This window comes from Pholis gunnellus (assembly GCF_910591455.1).
Source record: "Pholis gunnellus genome assembly, chromosome: 3".
Classification (NCBI taxonomy): Eukaryota; Metazoa; Chordata; class Actinopteri; order Perciformes; family Pholidae; genus Pholis; species Pholis gunnellus.
The window spans coordinates 18,619,907-18,639,429 of NC_136529.1; the positions used below are offsets into that span (position 1 = coordinate 18,619,907).

Here is a 19,523-nt window from a genome sequence, read left to right on the forward strand (position 1 = left end):
CCCACACACACACACACACACACATATAAACACACTCTCACTGCAGACACACACTGCTGCTCCCTCCCTCGCATCACACACACACACACGCCCATGTGAAGAGTGACAGAAATGAGATGGTGAAGGTCGATCCTCAGGAAGTCACAGTTTTTGTCCCGATGGAAACCAGTGATAGAGCGCTTTGAGCATGCCTTGCGACACACTGACCCTTTAGGAATACTGTGAGTGTGTGTGTGTGTGTGTGTGTGTGTGTTAGCCGTGCCAGACACAGGGACAGAGAAAAGTATCCTTCTCCAGGGATCTACTCTAGAAACCCAGACGTTCTGCATGTCTGTGTGAGTCTATGTAATAATACATTACGACAGGCCCAGCTGAAAGCACAGACACACACTCACACACATACTTCTCCCAACACACACCTATGCCTGTCTGTCTGTGTGTGAGAGAAAGTGAGAAAGAGAGAGAGTTACTTAAGAAATATCTAACAAAGCAGAGAGCATGAGTGGGAAGTTAGATTGGAGCGAGCGATGCAGTTGGGGAAATCAGCCTCCCACTCACGCATCACTGAGACCATCTCCCTCCAAGAAACTGGTGGCATGTACAGAAAAGCAGACACACACACACACACACACACACATTCACTCACACAGGCCTCAGGGAGATTTCCAGAGGAGCGAGGGGAGGGGGGTGGGGGGTCTCCTACACTGCAACAGACTTACCCAGGAGCTTTCCCCAGGGAGATTCCGTTATAGGGTTTAGCCACAGGCTAGCGTGTGTGTATGTACACGTGTGTGTGTGTGTGTTTGTGTGTGTGTGCGTGCACGTTTTGAAGTCTAATGATGAGCATCACCCTGACAGAGATCTGGGGAAAACAGAGTTGTCTGTAAACTGGAACTGTCACATCCATTCGAAGTGCCTCAAATGAAGGCTGTCGCTGGTTCTCACCACAGAAATAATTTGGCATTGAACGGTTTATTTTTGGCGGCACGGGGAGGTTGCAAACTGAAGTGCCCCTTTTCAACTACAGAATCCTTTTCCTGCCTTTCTCCTTGCGCATGGTAAGTCTTGTATGCATATATGAGGGAAATATCTGCATTAGCATTACCAGGGGAGGTCTGCTGATGCTGTAATTTGTTCCTGAGCACCTCCGCCGGCTCTCTACTTCCCAGAACAACCCTGTCAGTGTCTGACGTTGATAGACACTCTATCTAAAATTGCCTCCCGTTTTTTATCTTTCTTTTTTTTTTTGCAGACTACAGGCTTCTCCGTGGTTGTTATTTTGATCCTGAGCACTATGTCAGGCGTCTGGTCAACCCACATTTTATTGATCATGGTCTATTTTTAAACAAGTCTCCGTCAAAGGCTCGTCGTGTAAATTAAGCTAAACCCGTACAATTAGATTTGAACTGTAATAATCAATAATCGACTAGATTTGAGAGGTGTCCGTATGCATGTCCTCATTCACAGTTGTTGACAGAAATGTGAGAGGACTGATCTCTCAGAAACAGTCCTGAGTGACCTCTAAAAAGGACCAATGTCGGCTGCTTTTCTTCGTGTTCAGCTTTAAGCTGACATAAATGATGTGAGGACTGTTGTAAATCATACCAATAATGTCTTGTTTGCACTTTGTTCCTCTAACCTGGCTAATTAAAATGTGTAGCTCTCGACAGAAAGAGAGCCAAACGAGTTATGACGAGGATCATTTTGTCCTGTTAGTCACACAATAAAATTCCATCAAGTCAATTGTAAACTGGAGCAATAATGTTTAGTTTGTATTATATTCCCAAACTGCCTCGCTCCCCACTGTGTGTTACTTTCAACAGCCTTTATATTACCACCACTGGCTAATACAACTGCTTAATGCTGTTTCCATAACAACTGTTGCAAAGCCCCTGATCAGAATTCCTCTCAAGCTTGCCTTGTGTTTATCAAATAAACACCTCATCACACACTGGCCGACACACACACATGCATGTGTCCGTGGACATAAAAGACTTGTACACACATGCATACAAATGCACCGTCTAATACACAAAGTCGCTCGTGTGACAAAATAAATAAACAAACTTGTGCTGGCTTTCTCTGTCTCTCCTCTTGTTCTCTCAGTGACACAGGGTGCATGGACAACAGATTGGTGCATGCGTGCACACACACACACACACACACACACACACACACACACACACACACACACACACACACACACACACACACACACACACACACACACAGGACAAGGTCTGACCTTCACAGGACACCAGCCCCTGTCACCTGGCTGGGAGAGAGACATGTGCGTTATATTCATCTCTGTCACACTGCAACACTCGCAGAGTTTATAATACACACACATACACACACACACACACACACACACACACACAATTGGACATACATAAACACAAAATACCTCCCACGTCAATACTAATGCATGGTGGGATGCACAGACATGAATGAGTGTGTACACACACACACACACACACACACACACACAGACCCAGAGAGATTTGGTCTCAGAAGAGTCTCTGTGGCGGCTGCTGCTGCCCATGTGAGTGACGGCTTTATAATGAAATAGTCACTCTCCCCTTTCCTTCACTCCCTCTCCTTTTGGTTTGACCTCTTTACTTTCTCCCCTCTCTTGCTCTCCCACTTTCCTCATTTTTTTCGGTCCCATTTCCCTCTCATCTACCTTATGCCAAAATATATTGGAGTCCAAATGGTGAAGGTGGGCACACACGCACACACACACGCGTGAGAACACTCGCAGTATGGAAAGCAGCACAAACTTTTGAGCGGAGACCTGAGAGTAGGGAAGAGTCAGCCCCGTTACTCTGAGGGAACATCAATCATATTTTTTCTAAGACTTCCACTCGCTTGTGCACCTTACCTGTCCTCTTCCTCCTGTCTTGTATTTGCATTTGAGGAGACGGCCCCCTCTCTCTCAGCAGGGGGGGGGGGGGAGTGAACACATCAAAGACGGCAACAGGTGTTTGGTGTCAAACACAATGCCAGGACCCCCGCTGCGCTAGGGCGTCTTAGATAAAACCTGTCAGAGTCCTCAAACACTCAATTCAAGTTAACCAAGAAAGGGTGCACTCACACGTACACACCCACAAAGGTATATTTGAAATCTCTAATGACGAATGTGTGTTTGCCAGTGGGAGGTGGAAGAAGACGGAGAGAGAGAGGGGGGGGGGGGGGGGGGGGGTTCTCAATGAAGGAGTCTCCAGTGGTTGTGTTAACCCCTGATGCCTCATCTCACTGTGAGTCATTCTGCCCTCTGAGGCTCGTCTCTGCTCAGCTATTGTTGATGTTATTGTTATTGAGGAGGTTTGGTATGCTAAGGAGAGAGACACTGAAACACAGAGAGAGAAAGAGAGAGAGAGAGAGGGAGAGGGAGAGAGAGAAAGAAATAGTGTGTGCCACCTCTCATTGGCATAAATACTTGTTTACAACGAGACATAAATTGGCACCCTGTCAGTCAGTCTCTCTATTTCTCTCTCCTTTAACTCCCGAACTCTATTTCCTTCTCTTTCTGCCTCTCTCTCTCTTCTTCTCTCCCTCTGTGCTGCTAAGCGTATTACAACACTCCCTGGTTCAGCCCTCTCTCATTACCATATTCTAATTACATTCGTTAAGGGGAGCATTTGGGAGTTTAATGAATAAATTTGAAAGATGGGTCTCCGTGGCGATCTTTAGGTTTGTCTCCCCCCTCAACCCTCAACTAAAGATGGGAGGACACGCGTGTGTGTGTGTGTGTGTGTGTGTGTGTGTGTGTGTGTGTGTGTGTGTGTGTGTGTGTGAGGTTATGCACCTGTTCGGTATGCGTGTGTACTCCCGGTAAATATCACTGCAGCTCCATTTCAGAAGAAACAAACAAATCTAGTTAACTAGTGGAGCTCACGTGGAGTCGTCTTTTCTCCAAAAAAATCTATTCTGAATTCTGTTTGACTCTGCCAAATAAAGATTTCATGTCATGTGTTTGTTGTTTTGGAAAAGACTTGGAACCACCCATGTTGAAGTCATGCATATTTAACTCTCCTCAAGCCTCAAAAACAAACTGCCAAAGACAAGCATCAATTTACAAATGAACAAATTGTCTGCAATCTCTGGTTTATCTTTTCTACCGGCATCCGACCCGGAGGCTTCATACTGGGGGAGACGGGCAGGTGGAGTTAAAACAATCATAAGCAAAAGTAAACATTAAAGGTTCTCAACGCTGCACCGTTGACTGGCTTCCACTGTTGTGCAGCTTGATCTGTCTCTGCCTAGGATGAAGCCCTGGGCTGTGGACTTGAATAGACTGTTATTATGGTCCTTGTACTCACTCTTTCAGGGTATTGCGAAATGTGATATACCTTTGGTTTAATAAAGGAGTCCCAAATGCATTCCCAATTCTGATGATTGCCAGCTTGTGCTTCAGGGAGTCAAGGAGTGACTGAGTATACTTCGCCTCTTGCTCATAAATAACACTATTTAAAAGCTGATGAAACGGTGTGCTTTGACTTGGCCAACTGCCATTGATTACTGACAATTAAACAATACAAAAGAAAAAGAAAAGAAATATGCAGAATCGTATTTAAGCCCTTCCCCCCAGAATTCACTTTTACTGCAACTGCACTTGATTAAAGTGTTTTTTCTTTGTTTTTTTTCTTTGGCTGAATACATTCTTTTTAAAATCCCAGAAAGGGTTTACTCATTTTCTTGTTGACTTGAACAGAGCCATAACCACAAATCAGGAGTCAGCATAATTTGGGCAGTGTCTGGAACTTCTTCATTACATCTTGTGGTAAAAAGTATGGCTTTGTTTCATTTTGAATCCAGCTTAAAAGTAGACCAATCCTTCTTGACAGAAAAACCACTGCGTGAAGAATGGACTGTACTCATCCATAGCTAACGAAAGACATGAACAGTGAGATGCTGTATGTGATAAGATCTGATGACAATATGCTCCGCCATTAATAGTGTACGGTATAGTGTATCAATAGATCCAAAGGGGCTCCTCTTCACTGTGGCTACAGTATATTTACAGTGATGATGCGCTTTACGAGGTAGAGCCCAGTATCATCACCCGCTCTTCAAGCACTGTGACTCATGCAGTGGGCGCAAAAGGTATGTTAGCTATCTTTACACTTCTATATAATGTAAGATACATGTATATAAATAAATAACAGGGGGAGATGAGAAATATAACCAGCATTTTTACTGTTCAGAATTATCGTTGCCTATGGAAACTATCATGACCTTAGGGAAACATTGTGTTTGCTTAAACCTGCTTTGTTTTCATCCATTAAATGTATATTGCTCTGGCAAAGCTATTTAATAATTGCTCTACTTTAATGCACTTTTAGAGATTGAGGAGGAGACAGACATCGGTCATTGCCTGCCGGGCTGTCCAGGTGCCTTTCCACCTCATGTGAACTGTAATGGACCGTGACTTTCTAGTTCCAACGTACAATGACACCTTAGAGCAGAAAGAGACTTCAGCTTACAGCCGTACTGAGAAAGCGATGCTGATGTGGTGAATTGGACAATGTTGAGACGTGTGAGCTGGCAAAGCTACATATACAAACATACTGCCAGACATACAGTGTATGCTGCCAACAAGAGGCAATTATGCAGTTAGGCTTAACACTAGGTAATACTTGTTTATGGGCTGGGAAAACTTGCTGTTGCCATGTTTTTCCTGTTTGCTGGAGTAAAGAGCTAACTCCTCCACTGAATAACGATCACAGTTTTGGGACGGAGCAATTTTTGCTCCAGAAATTACAGAGGAATTTCAAAGAAGACTGCAATATTGTTAGCAAAGGAAATGTCACTGTCAAACACCCAAAGGCATGAAAAGAACACTTTTCTCAATCTCTGTCACTTGGCTAAGAAACAAGTGAGATGTTCTCCCTTTCATATTAAGTGTTCGTCACCCCCCCCCCCACCACCGTTTCATACTGTACATTTCAACATTCAAACGTATGCACTGCCAGTATGCAAATGCAGAATCAGTATCCCTTATATAGTGGCCTCCTTCGAGTACAGGATGATGGATGATATATTACAGCTGAGCTTGTCTTAGACTAATGACACAGCTGCATTACAATGCACAACTTAGTACACAGCTAATATTGTGTATGCACGGAGACGGAACACGCACACTCGCAAGCACGCACACAAATGCCAGCTTGTTTAATCCTCCAGGAATCAGTGAAATTTGATTACCATGACTTTTACAAACACACTCCATATGAGAGTAGACATTCCATACATCAGTGGGGGGGAGGAGGGGGTGGGGGGGAAGAGACAGGGAGACGGAGAAATACGTGACGCTGGATAGAACTGCAGTTTGGGAGGAGGAACACTAGACACACACTGTGGTCTCCAGAGTGGAATACAACACACACACACACACACACACACACACACACACACACACACACACACACACACACACACACACACACACACACACACACTCTGCCTGCTCACAGTGTCTCAGCCTATGTCTATTATGGTAAATGTGCGGAAATAGTATATTTACCAGTGAATGTATACAGCTCCCAGGGTAAATCCGTGAATGTGTACATTTCCTGGATAATATTAGTGGAAAATGCTCGTCGCAGCATCATGAGACTCACAGTTCTCTCAGCAACTTTGTTTTGTGTGGATATTATGTAGGCGGCCAATTTACCCCTTTGGCAAGGCTCCTGTTACAAACAGGAGATCTGTGAGGAATGGGAGATCCAATTGAGTAACATTATAATATCAGAGAAATAGGAAAAGTTCAAATTTATGCTTGTTTTTATACATGCTAGCACATTCAACCGGCAGCAATTTAATGGCACGTATACCTTTCAACATTTGAAGTAACGTTAAGTAATCAGCACATGACCAAGAGATCCACGCCTCCTTTATTCTATGTTTTTGAGAAACATTGTATGCACCAACATCCATGTAAAAACATGTGAATATACGGAATGCTGCTTCAAAATTAAAGTCTTTAATTGTGAAACAAAACTCCATGAGGCCAAATAGCAGTTAATGAACACTGTTCACAGTGTGCAGTAAACACGGCAGGAGAGCTCCATGATAATATGACTTCTCAACTCATTAACAGGGAAACACAGAGATTTACAGATTTACCTTGAGAAATGCCAGTGAATGTTAAACATTATCCAACTCTGTGGTTCATAATTCCTATATGCTCCTAAATATTCATATTAACGGTTCCCCGTATACACATTCCCATTATCAAATCAGATGTACAGAGAGTGAACGAGTGGAAAGAACGTGGTTTGAAACATAAAGGGAAGCTGACACTTTTTTTTTATCATTATATTGTATTTTTGCTCAGTAATAAATAAAAGGGTTTTTGCAATTAAACAACCACATAATCTTACCAATTTTAATTAAAAATAGAGTTGCAGCCTGCAAGTGGCGATTAGTGGGTTGAAGCCTATGAGGCCAAAACCCTCAGATCCATGTGATATCAACAAAACTGACAACTTGACCTCACAGCAACTTTATAGAACACAAACAAATGTGGTCTAATACACTTTTATAGCCCCTTTGCAAATTGGTCTGAAGTTTTGTATTGCTATAGCATTAAATTGTTTATCTTGCACATACTCTCTGCCATCTTCATTTTTGCGTCTTGTACGAATGTTTACTCGTCTTAACTTTATAAAGGCAACTTAACATGAAAATCAGGTGTACACGTTGGATTATATCCCGAATATTTGAGTAAATTCTGGTTTCTCAAACTTCAAACTTATAAATATTAAGTCACACACTACAAATACGTGAGCCTTAACTATACATCTGTCTAAATATGCAGTGTGGAAAAATTCTGTAAAGACCGAATCAACATTATGCCAGCAACAGAAAAAACAAAAAAAAAGAAACATAAAATGTAAAATAGCTAAATTCTATTGATGCAGAAAGGAAACCAGTGAAGTACAAACTGAATTCATGTTGAGGAAAAGTATTTGAGGGGGAGGCTACAGTTCACAAGCTACTGATCAATATGTTGGGATGTTTGGTATCGTGCGAACAGACTTGAATTTTGCAATCGTACAAATATTGTGAGAGGGATTCTTTTTTCTTAAGTATTGTTGGACTTGTTCGCCATCATTTGCATCAAGCCCATGACGACAAGCTGGATGTGCAGAACAAAAAAAAAAGACCTACTTTCGTAAAACATGAGCAGAGAGTATGAAATATGTATTGGGTTCTAAAATCCCGAACCAGGAATATTCTTTTACAGGTCTCTAAGCTCCAGGTGTTATTAAGTCAGAAAATGAAGACGCTAAGGAAAAATCAATAGGGTTCCAGCACCTGTGGTGCTTGATTTACAGTGTGGTTTTTTGTTGACATCTCACTGTTATTTGGGGACGTAAACATGCAAAATTGCCTTGTGCTGCAGTAAAATATATTTCACTCCTGAAGCCCTTACAAAGTCGGAGGAGCAGAAAGTTATCAAAGTTAAATAAAGTTATAAAGTTATCTAGCTAAAGCCCTACACATGAAGTACACACTCAACACACACTTAAAATAGCAGGACCGTCCGTGGATGTGTGCACATTCACACACACATACACACATTTTAATGCTTTATCTGTCTCCAATGAATTAAATCTAATTTACACAGGACTCCGATATTACAGTTGTTCTATGTGGGGACATTTAAGGATACAAAAAGTATTGTCTCCACTGCACAGCCTGGCGTCTTATTACAGGAGACATTGCTGGCCACTCAGTTCGTTTTGGCTGGGCTTGGAAGTTAAAACACACAAGACACACTCAGACACACATGCAGGCACACACACACACACACACACACACACACACACACACACACACACACACACACACACACACACACACACACACAGCACCCCCACACTCATAGTCACACATTCCCACTGTTTAATATATTTCTGTGTCTCCAGTTAACAATATTTTGTGTCAAATTATAGTGGGCAAGATAAATAGTGGGTCTGTGGCGGCATGCGGAAAATAGAACAGGAGGAGAATGTGGGGCTTCCTGTTGGGTAGGAGGAGAGGAGAGGAGAGGAGAGGAGAGGAGAGGAGAGGAGAAGAGAGGAGAGGAGAGGAGAAGAGAGGAGAGGAGAGACCACACTAACTCCTACCTCAGACACCTGGCTTTTCCTGACTAGACTTGTAAAACCTGGTTAATTTCAGCCCCTTTAGTGAACTTGTGTGTGGTGAAATATCTGCATGACTGAAAACCCGCTGAAATACTGATCCCAACAATCTGAGAGGCTTCTACGCACATGTCCAATTTACCATGTACAGCCCCATTTGCAAATGAAAAGCTTGCCGGATAATTACATGAATCAACAAGGAAATTACATTCGTGAATAGAATGAATCAAATTAATTCTTTGCATTGCTGTAAAATCTGGTTCACACTGCCAGTTTGGTCAGCGGGACCGTATGGACGTCTTGAGTTCGAGCGGAAATGGAAGTCACAACAGACACAAAATGACGCTGGGTGTTAATTGGGCTATGCTTGGCTCAGAGAGAGATGAAGAGATAGACAAAGAGGAGGAGAAAATGAGAGATGAGGGGAGAGAGAGAGAGCCTGGAGGACTAATTAGTGATTATAACTTGGCGCTCTCCAAACATAAAATATTTCTCAACCCAAAAGACAGAGGAATGATTAAAAATAAAAGAATAGGAATCAAACACAAGGAGCTGTGAAACCCCCCTTTGGTATTGTGTGTGTGTGCGCGCATGTCTGTGTGTGTATAAACATGTGTGCAAGCATGCGTGAGCACGTGTGTGACTGTGTGTGTGTGTGTGTGTGTGTGTGAGAGAGAGCGTGTCTTTGCCCCCTCATTAAACCATGCTTTACTCTGGTAAATGGCAACAGCACAGAGCTCAATGTCAACTGAAGAGGTTACAGCCATAGGCAGACTCTGACACACACACACACACACACACAGAGACACGGATACACCAAGTCTCCCGCGAACATGCGTTATCGAACACATGCATGGACGGCACACCCAGTTCATTTTAAACTCGTGGTAAGTTTCCAAAGGTGTGTTACTTTTGTCTTTGTTCTGACACGGCAGACAAAATGGAGAGTGTCAGCCTCTCCCGGCCTCATGCCAGTGTGAGCCGGACATTAGCGCTTCACGCATCAAATTCATAAATCAAGGGCACCCTTCACCACAGTATAAATGGAGCACAGGGCCCGGCAACTGGCTGTCTGCTTACTGTAGCGCTCTGCGGTTCTGTAATGGATCCATAGTACTTTTTCACCTGGTTTTGACACTAACGTCGTCCCGCCAGACACATCTCCTCCCACATGTTTGTGAGAAATATCGTAGGGGACGTAGAAATACAATGCATGCATATTTAATTCAATGTATATATTTAATGGCTTACAAACAACAATAATGACATGAATAATAAATCACACAGGCAGAGACACAAGCACACAGAGCTTTGTGTGAGCTGTAAATTGGAGCTCACACAAAGCTGAGATAAGAGAGGACGCACAGGTGAGTGTGAGTGAATTTTTACCTGAGATTAGGAGCCTTTGTCCTTCATTTTTTTTTTGTCTGTCGAACATGTTCGGTATCACACGCAGACATTGTGACTGTGTCAAGTCTCTCTTATCACCTTCGATGTACTGAACAATCAAGAACAGCGCTCGTGTCAAACATGCAACATCGATCAAACCATTAACCGGGACACACACGCGCGCACACACACACACACACACACACACACACACACACACACACACACACACACACACACACACACACACACACCCCTAATCTGTTGCCATGGCAACACCTCTACCCTTGACGCAAACGCACACACACAGGGAGGGGTGGTGGTGGTGGTGGGGGGGGGGGGCAGTGGTCTAAAATGTGTATGCTTTTTGATCTGCTTCCCACTCCAGCGATCATGTTAGCGTCATGCGGCGGCACAGCCAGCCAGACACGTGTGTGAACTGTCAATAGCATGCCTTCACACCGCACAGCTGCCAATGTATCACTGCATGACGAGAGCGGAGGTACCCAACAAAACACTGCATGTTTCATTTATTACTTCATAGCGTTAATACCAGCACAATGCCGTGTGCTAACGCTTGCTTCCTGCACCCGTACAGCTGAGCGACATCACATGCAGGGAGGCATTGTGGCACAGACGGCTGTGTGATGTGTGATGTGCTGAAGTCTGTGCCGACCCATTTGACAGTTGCGTCACTTGAATCATAGTGTGTGTGTGTGTGTGTGTGTGTGTGTGTGTGTGTGTGTGTGTGTGTGGGGGGGGGGGGGGGGAGCTGCTCTGAAGTAGAAGCCTTTAAAATGCACATTAGATCATGCAATGGCATGCTCAGCCGCATCGTGCGTGAGTGCATGTTTTGTAGTAAAAATGTAAGCTTTTGAAAGGGAGTTTAACTCAGTATTCCCCTCAGTCTGTCTTCTGAAAATATGAGTCAGGATGTGGAGGGTCCCCTCATAATAACCATATCTTTTCATGAGCTTGATACCCAGGGCCAGACTAAAGTTTGCAATTGTCTACATTTGAAAAAGTTTTATAGCCTCCGTATTTCAGTGCTCCATAGAAGTCGTTCTCGACCGATGGATGAAACAGGCTCGACATTCAGTCTGTCCACCTGAGTGTGGTTTGTTATCTAAAAGTAGTCTATAGTCTATTACCATGGACAGATACACATACACCCCCAATCTATTATTGAACAAAAGGCTCACGCCTCCACTCAGCCCTTCAGGGAGGAATCCATCCCTCCATCCCAGAATAATTTCACACATCAGTAGATACACAAAAGAGAGAGAGAGAGAGAGAGAGGGGGGGGGGAAGAAGAGAGGGAAGGAAGAGAGGAAAGGACAGAGAAGAGGAGGCGGAGAAGTGGATGGGGTAAAAACGTATGGGGTCACAGCTCAGTGCTTGTGGGAGGCCAAGGTGTCGGGGGTAGCCATGCGTGACAAAACAGAGATCAGAGAATCATATGCAATCACGCACGCAGACAAGAAAACAAACACACACACACACAGACACACATGCGCACAGATAGCCACACACACACACACACACACACACACACACACACACACTTGCAGAGACATATACTCCTGCCAAGAAAAAGGTGAGAAAAAGGACATATCAGATGAAGACTTGTAAAGATTGGGTCTGACTTAATCAGAGGCATCCTCATCCAAACACAGAATGGTAATCGCTTTATCTATCACAATCTCTTCTTATTCACGAACACACACACACACACACACACACACACACACACACACACACACACACACGCACACACTCTAAGGATAATCCCAATTCTACATGCAGACAACAGTGAGGATGAGGAGACACAAAACCAATTTTTGATTCCCTTACGCGTAAGCGTATGGAAATGAAGCATTGTATGGAAACTCACAAAGGCACAAATGTATACACACACACACCCGAATGCAAACACACAAGTGTGTCCACACACCGAATAATTACGGGGCGTTTTTTCGACACACCATTTGTCGATACCGCATCGCCACACTTCATGAACAACATCTAGACCAGAAAGATATTATATTTGAACACAAACAAACACACACACTAAGGGGACGCGACTGAATAAATAAATTGAAAGCTTCACATTTGACAGCTGACTTGACAGCTGGCGATCCCACGTATACAAATTGTGTTACGCCACAATCTAAGGTGAACGTACAAGCGCGTGTCTAAAAGTCTCAAACGTGTCCTAAATTTGATGACCAATGATGATTTCAATTTTCAATATGCTGCTGGTGAAAACTGCTACACTTCCTGCAATGTCTGCAATACAGACAGATAAAAATCAACACAAGCAGAAAAAAAATCAATTCTTTTGTTACAGCAGCTTCAAAAATAATCGACCGCAATAATCTTGAGCTGTGCATATATCCCTAACAGACACACTCACACACACACACTACACACACACGTAGGCAGACACACACACACACACAGACTGAAAAACATACATGCACTAGACGCACAGCGAGCGTACACACTGCTCCCCCTACGAAAGCACCAAGCTAGAGGAGCAGCAGACACAATGGAGTGTTTAAGTATGCAGGAAACTTTATGCCTGGGTGGAAGAAGAGCTTTGAAGGAATCCGCTGAGGGACACCCAACCTCCCTCTGAACTGAGCCTGTGCCTCCTCATCAGAGTGAGAGAGAGAGAGAGAGAGAGAGAGGGAGAGAGGGAGAGAGAGGAAATGAAAGATAAAGGTAGAGAGGACTAGATGGTAGGTTGGAAGGGAGACTGATGGAGAGAAAGAGTGAGAGTGCAGGAGGGGGAGCAGCAACAAGGTGCTTTGGTCTAGTCCCTGCGACTTGGGCACAATTGCTCTTGGTTAGGCTGATGCGTGGAAGTCCCTAACCGGCAGCGGTCACGTTGTTCTCAACCACACGCACACACACACAAGCATCCACGCATGCATGACACACACACACACACACACACACACACAGTGCCTATTCATGTGAGCGCACTATTCAGTAGGCGCCGTGCTTAACTCCCAGTATGACCTTCATTGAGATGGATTGCATGAAAAATGTAATGACTTTCCTGAGAGAAAAACCACAGGCCAAATCAGCTTTGCATTGCATAATAATGCCGGACTTGGTAATCAATAACACAAACACACAAACACACATCCATAATGGAGTGCACAGCCTGCACATGGAGAAAATGTCTCAGCAGAGGCCAACAACATCACAATGGATGGAGCAAACCACCGGTGGTGAGCTGTGCGATGCATAAACAAGGAGCTATTGACGATAAATGCCTACATCCATTTCCACCCATCAAACACTTCCCTAAGCTAACAGCTTAAGTCTGGAACAACATGCAACTCCGAAAAAAGCTTTTCACACCCCGAATGTTTAGCTAAGGGTTATCTTTGGCCGTGAGTAAAGAGTGGTCCCAACCTAATCTGGCCTCATTTGTACATTGTACCACTTAGCCGGCAGCACAGTTTATGTTATCTATTGTTCATGCTGCACAAATGATGCTAATTTGGGCCAAGAGCAGAGTAAACTATATTAATGAGTGGTAGCCGTGAGTTTGTGTGAAATCGTCAACAGTCAGAGCATACTAGAAGTTCTAAATGTGGTGAACACGGACTAAAGCCCCTCAGTTACTTTGACTTAACTCCTCTGATCTAATCCTCTGGGTCCTCGGTCACTGCTTTTGTTGTTTATACCTCACAGACAGCTTTTCACTTTTTCCTCTGCATGTTTTTCTGTTTTGTAGGACAACATTACACAACGTAACTAGAGCATCGTGTTCACACACAACAAAAAGAAGCAACAAAAATAAGCAACTATGAGCCCGAAATGTGCCACACATTTAACAGCTTTCTATGGTTGCATAGCAACAATGTTAGGTTCAGATAACAATCTTTATCCTACTGACCATGGGGTTATTGAACCCGGCAACACTCCGCAGTGGAAATATTCAATCTGTAGCCTCATTTCTGGTTTCTTAGTCTCTTAGCCGTGTATAGTTTTAGACCCAGGGGCCCCTGATTCCTTCGCCTTCACCCAGAGTTGTTTGGATTACAGAGCGAAATAGAAAGCAACACACCAAATGGGATGTATAGTCAGCGGGGTTTTGTGGCTGTGAGCTCTTTTTGCCGTTTCTTTCTTGCCTCGTGTCACAGTTTTAGGGTCCCATAATGAAAAGTTGCCATTGTGTTTGTTTACCTCCTCTTCATCTCTCAATGTGACATTAGCTAGAGATGAGTCACCAGAAGAAGAAACAGAGTTCCTCTCACTGCTACAGGTATTTCCCTCTCGAGTGTGTCTGAGTCTCACCTCGTTGGTGTTCCAGCGATGGCGCTCCTTGGGCAGAGAGGAACATTTGGGCAGACACTCTAGCAGCTTCTTAGGAAGGTAGATCTTCAACTGGCCCGGCTCATCTGGAGCAGCGGGGGGGGGGGTGGGGGGGGGGGGGGGGGGGGGTGGGTGGGTGGGTGGGGGAGGAGAGGGGGGTGAAGATAAAGGAAGATAAATGAGGGATGAGTAGGAAGAGGAGAGACATTTCTCATCAGACACGGAGACATTGTGTGAGGAGAATACCCAAAAAGAAAGCAGCATCTCTGTGATCCGGATGGATGAAATCATAACACGCTTTTATTGTGAAGCCTATTTGATGGCTAATGTGACCTGAAGCCAGTCAATCTGCACTTGAATTTTCCGGCCTATGAAGGACATACTCTTTGATTTGTTTGGATCTAACTTGCTGGGCTTTCTGATTTATCAGAAACACAGCTGTGTCTGTGTTAATCTTATTTACTAAGAGGTGATTCACAGTGATGTCGACAAGTAAGTTTAATGGCAATCAAGGTACACGATACAGAATAATTGTTAAGTGTGCAGTGCGCAGAGGGAGTGGCAACGCACTTATTTTTGTATTTTGGCACCTGGGTCCCACCTGGAAACAGATTTGGATTTAGAAGAAACCCATTATCATACATTATCAGTGCATTTGGGGTTTGTAACAATCATGGCCCATCATATGGGCATCTCTTATCCCTTTTAAAAGCAATGCCCTCCCTACAGTGTTACACAGACATTTTGGTAATGGAGCAGAGACTCAAGTTTAGCTCCTCCTGAGAGAAAATAGTCTTGTACCTCAGCTGGAGAGTCACAACTGCAAATATACAGCAGCCCAAATGTTGCTACAGACAGGTGATGTTTAGTCTGAAGTTCAAATCATGCTCCTGGACATACTGTAATTCCTCTGAGCTCCATGTTTTTTTATTTAGAATCACAATGATCCAAACGCTAACCACAGGTGAGTGAACGTAAGTTGGTAAAAATCTGTCATTAATCTTTACCTTCTCTGCTTTATTGCCTTAAAGTATGTATTCCATTTTCCATCAACAAATCCCATAAAAAGTCCAAAATCAATTATGATCGATCGTAAGAATTATTCCCTGTGTAGCCAAAGCCTAGTACAGCTTGTTCCTCACAGCCATAATCCGCTATTGCTGTCCAGAAATGGTCTTTTTTACATGAGTGAGCTACACCGTTGCACTGGGTGACTTGTTCCTTCATTACCATGAACATGGGTACAGCGCTTTATTTTGAGTCAATCCTATAAACACCATTCTGCTGCTGTAAATACTCACTCGAGCAGTGTTTCCCAAACACTCTTTCAGGGGCCCACTTTAAAAAAAATGGAATTTACAATAGGCCTTATCTATAAATCGTTTTGAGGGAATTAAAATAAACCTTCCTGACCGTCTTTACTATCACCTTATATTTATCTTGATTAGGTAAACCCGCCATTTTAAAGAGCTATGTGTTAGACAAATCCCAACTTTGTTTTGTGAATGTGTTATTAAAAATACACACATGTTAATTTATAAATGAGACCAAATAAATGCATTTAGGAAAAGTTAACAGACATCCAATTCTTTGAATTTCCTCTCATCAGTTCAACAAACAGAATGTACGCTAGCCTTTAATATTAGGTTCAATGTTTTAAGTCGGCTACAATTATCAGAACAACACGAACATTCAAGGTCCCTCATGTGGCTCAAAGGTGTACTGCAGAAATAAAGGTTTAATAAAAGACCTAACAACCCTAAGAAAATCTCCTGCGACCCACCTGTGGTTACTGACCCAGTCATTGGGAATGACTGCACTAGAGCACCAAATTTGCGGCTGAAAATAGTCCCCAATAAATGTGTTTGCTAAAAACTACAGTGCTCAGCAGTTTTGGAAGATTTAGTATTGGTATTGAAGTCATAAAGCCACAAACAAGACAGGGAAGTATTTCTGTAGAGATGAGCCAACATATTATTGTTTGTTCTGGTCTTTTCATGGGATTTGTTGACACTGAAAAAAAAAAAAAATATTGCACCTTATTCATTAATTTAAAAAAAAAAATATGTATGTTTTTTTTCAATGTGACTACTGGTGGAAGAATATATAGCTGAACAGGCAAACAAAACATGGGAGACCTATAAGTGTCCCACTAACAGACCTAAACGGTGCTGCCCCTACTGCATCTCTCCTCCCTCTGCGGAGCGGTTACAATCACCAACATACTGAATAGTTGCAGGTGAGGAATAGAAAAAGATAATCCCACTGCGCCTCAGGAAAGTAATACTTCACCAGCACATGGCGTCCGCACAAAGATGGAGCCCCTGCTGTGTGTACGTGTGTGTGTGTGTGTGTGAGTGTGCGCCTGTTTGTGAGTGTGTGCCCAACGGGTGTGCCGCTCAGAAGTCAAAGAGAGCAAGCACTCAAAGGTTATTGATAAGCATTTGAGTAGAGGGCATCCATTCATGACTCCCCTGGGAAGATAGGAATTATACTCTACCTGAGGGCAGACAACAGAGCGAGAGAAAAAGAGAGATAGGTGGGGTGGGAGGGGTCAGGAACGGGAGACAGAGAGAGGCAGGGGAGACAATGAGTCAGAGAGAGACAGTTAATGAAGAAAAAAGAAAGTTAGGAAGAGAGAGAGAGAGAGAGAGAAGATTTAGAAAGGACAAGAGATGGAACAAGGTAACACAAAGACGCCAAAGAGAGAAAAGTACTGTAACCGGCCCGGAGTGGGGTCTATGTGCGCGTGTGTGTGAGTGTGTAGGTGTCTGAGCATGTGTGCGTGTGTTTGTGTCGGTAGGAAGTGTGTTCAGGCACGTATGCCCCCCCTAATCAATTATGCATTTATTAATAGAAGGCCTGAGAAGACAAAATTTCAAACAGCTGAACTGTGCAGCAGCTTAGTTAAACAGCTGAATGGTGCAGCTTAGTTAAAGCCTAATTTCTTTTTTAGCAGCACTCCAGCCTCTCTGCTATGAATGCCAATCAGCGTTTAAACCCCACCCCTCCTGGCTATAACCCCCTCCCCCTCCCCCTGCTGTTCTGAAGAATTCTCATCAGAGCCTCGCCTTTGAAATGTACCAGAACCACCACATCAAACAAGCCCGTCGCACACGCGTATAGGCACACACACACAAACACCCGCGCACACACACCCACACGCACAAACAGACTCACACGTACACACACAGTGCCTGTCGATCAAAGCTAAGACATCACAGTATTTGTCCCAGAGTGGCGTTTTTTTATTTTTTTTACCAGTGACCTTGGTACCGAAATCCCTTTCAAAGCCCACCTTCACAGACACGACCGTCATCTTAGCCCATCCTCACATCGACTCCTCCGCGCTGACAAGAAATGCAAGACCAACTTTGCAGATTTGTTGAATGCTGATGAGCTTTTACACCCCAAAGGGTTGTATCTTGTATTTCTAACAATCCTGAACCAGCGAACGCGTCCCTGTTTTAAGAAAATTCAGCCTGGGTACTGTCGCAATTGTCTTTTCCATCTGTTCCGAATGGCTCTCTGTGGAGCTATACTGTGGTGTGACACGGGGCAAAAAACTTCTCTTCCGTTTCTGCCTACCCAGGAGAACGAACCAACCTGGGACACGGGGAAAACACATCTAAATATGTAAATTCAGGTGCTGCTCACATTTATATTTGAAATAATGATTTAACAGCTTCTATACCTGCATTGCTTCATGTGAGTCCCTCAGCGGTGAGCCACACATTTCTGGCCGTATACATAGATCACTCGCTCACTCGCTAATCTAGTAAAAAAGAGTCCAAAAGAGTGACAAAACCTGAATGCTAATGTGAAACCGCTGGCTCATTAACTCATATAGAGGTGTACGAGCTAAGAAGTGGAAATGTTCGACCAAAGTGAACCATCGCTTTGGTTGGCTATCAAATGCCATAATTTAGACTGGAATCACACAGAAGAGCGGCCTCTGACTGATGAATATTTTACCTCATAAAACTGTCATCTCCATATTTAACACAGAAACAAGCCAATGCCCTTGTGAGATGGCTGTCAGTTAATTATAAAACTCTCCTCAGTAAAGAGAGAGGAAAACGCTCCAAATGCAACTCTTAACTCTCCCCCTACTGATATTAGGAGGCGTCAGGGGAAATTTTCACATTTTCCCCCTTTTCGGGATGAAATTAATGTGACAGAAAGAAAGGCTCATTGCACAGCAGCTAGATAGAGGGGTGGGAGGGCAGGAGGGAGAGCCAGGGAGAAGAAAAGGGGGGGGGGGGGGAGCATATAGCACGGGATGAGCGAGAGTGCAGGAAGAGGGAGGGAGAGACGAGAGAAAGAGGGAGAGCAGGGGGCGGAGGGGGGATAGAGAGATGGGCATGCATGCTAATTTTATCATTCTGCTGATAAACTTTTCCTCCAGTAATCCTCCAGCTGGGACGTGAGAACAGATAGGAGACAGGGGTAGTCTTAGCTCATATTAAACAGCCATCCCAAACACAACTCTCTGTTCTATTCTATTCTATTGTTTTTGAGATTTTCTCTTAGTTCTTTATTTGCTATTTTGTCTCGCTCGCTCTCATCCCTCTTAACAAAATAAGAGGATCTGGTGCAGGTATGAGGCCAGCTGCTCCTTTTGAGAAGAAAAAGGGGATTGGG

At 43.8% G+C, this 19,523-nt stretch overlaps 1 protein-coding gene across 1 annotated transcript in view; it reads right to left on the bottom strand.

Moving 5' to 3' along the window:
• The window catches only part of LOC306694196 (calmodulin-binding transcription activator 1-like), a gene marked incomplete at both ends in the record, with an annotated part of 47,827 nt that overhangs the window by 25,190 nt on the left and 3,114 nt on the right, over window positions 1–19,523 (bottom strand). The window contains one exon of the mRNA XM_079156935.1: window positions 14,862–14,965. Coding sequence (XP_079013061.1) covers window positions 14,862–14,965 — 104 coding nt within the window. The remainder of the gene's footprint in view (window positions 1–14,861; window positions 14,966–19,523) is intronic.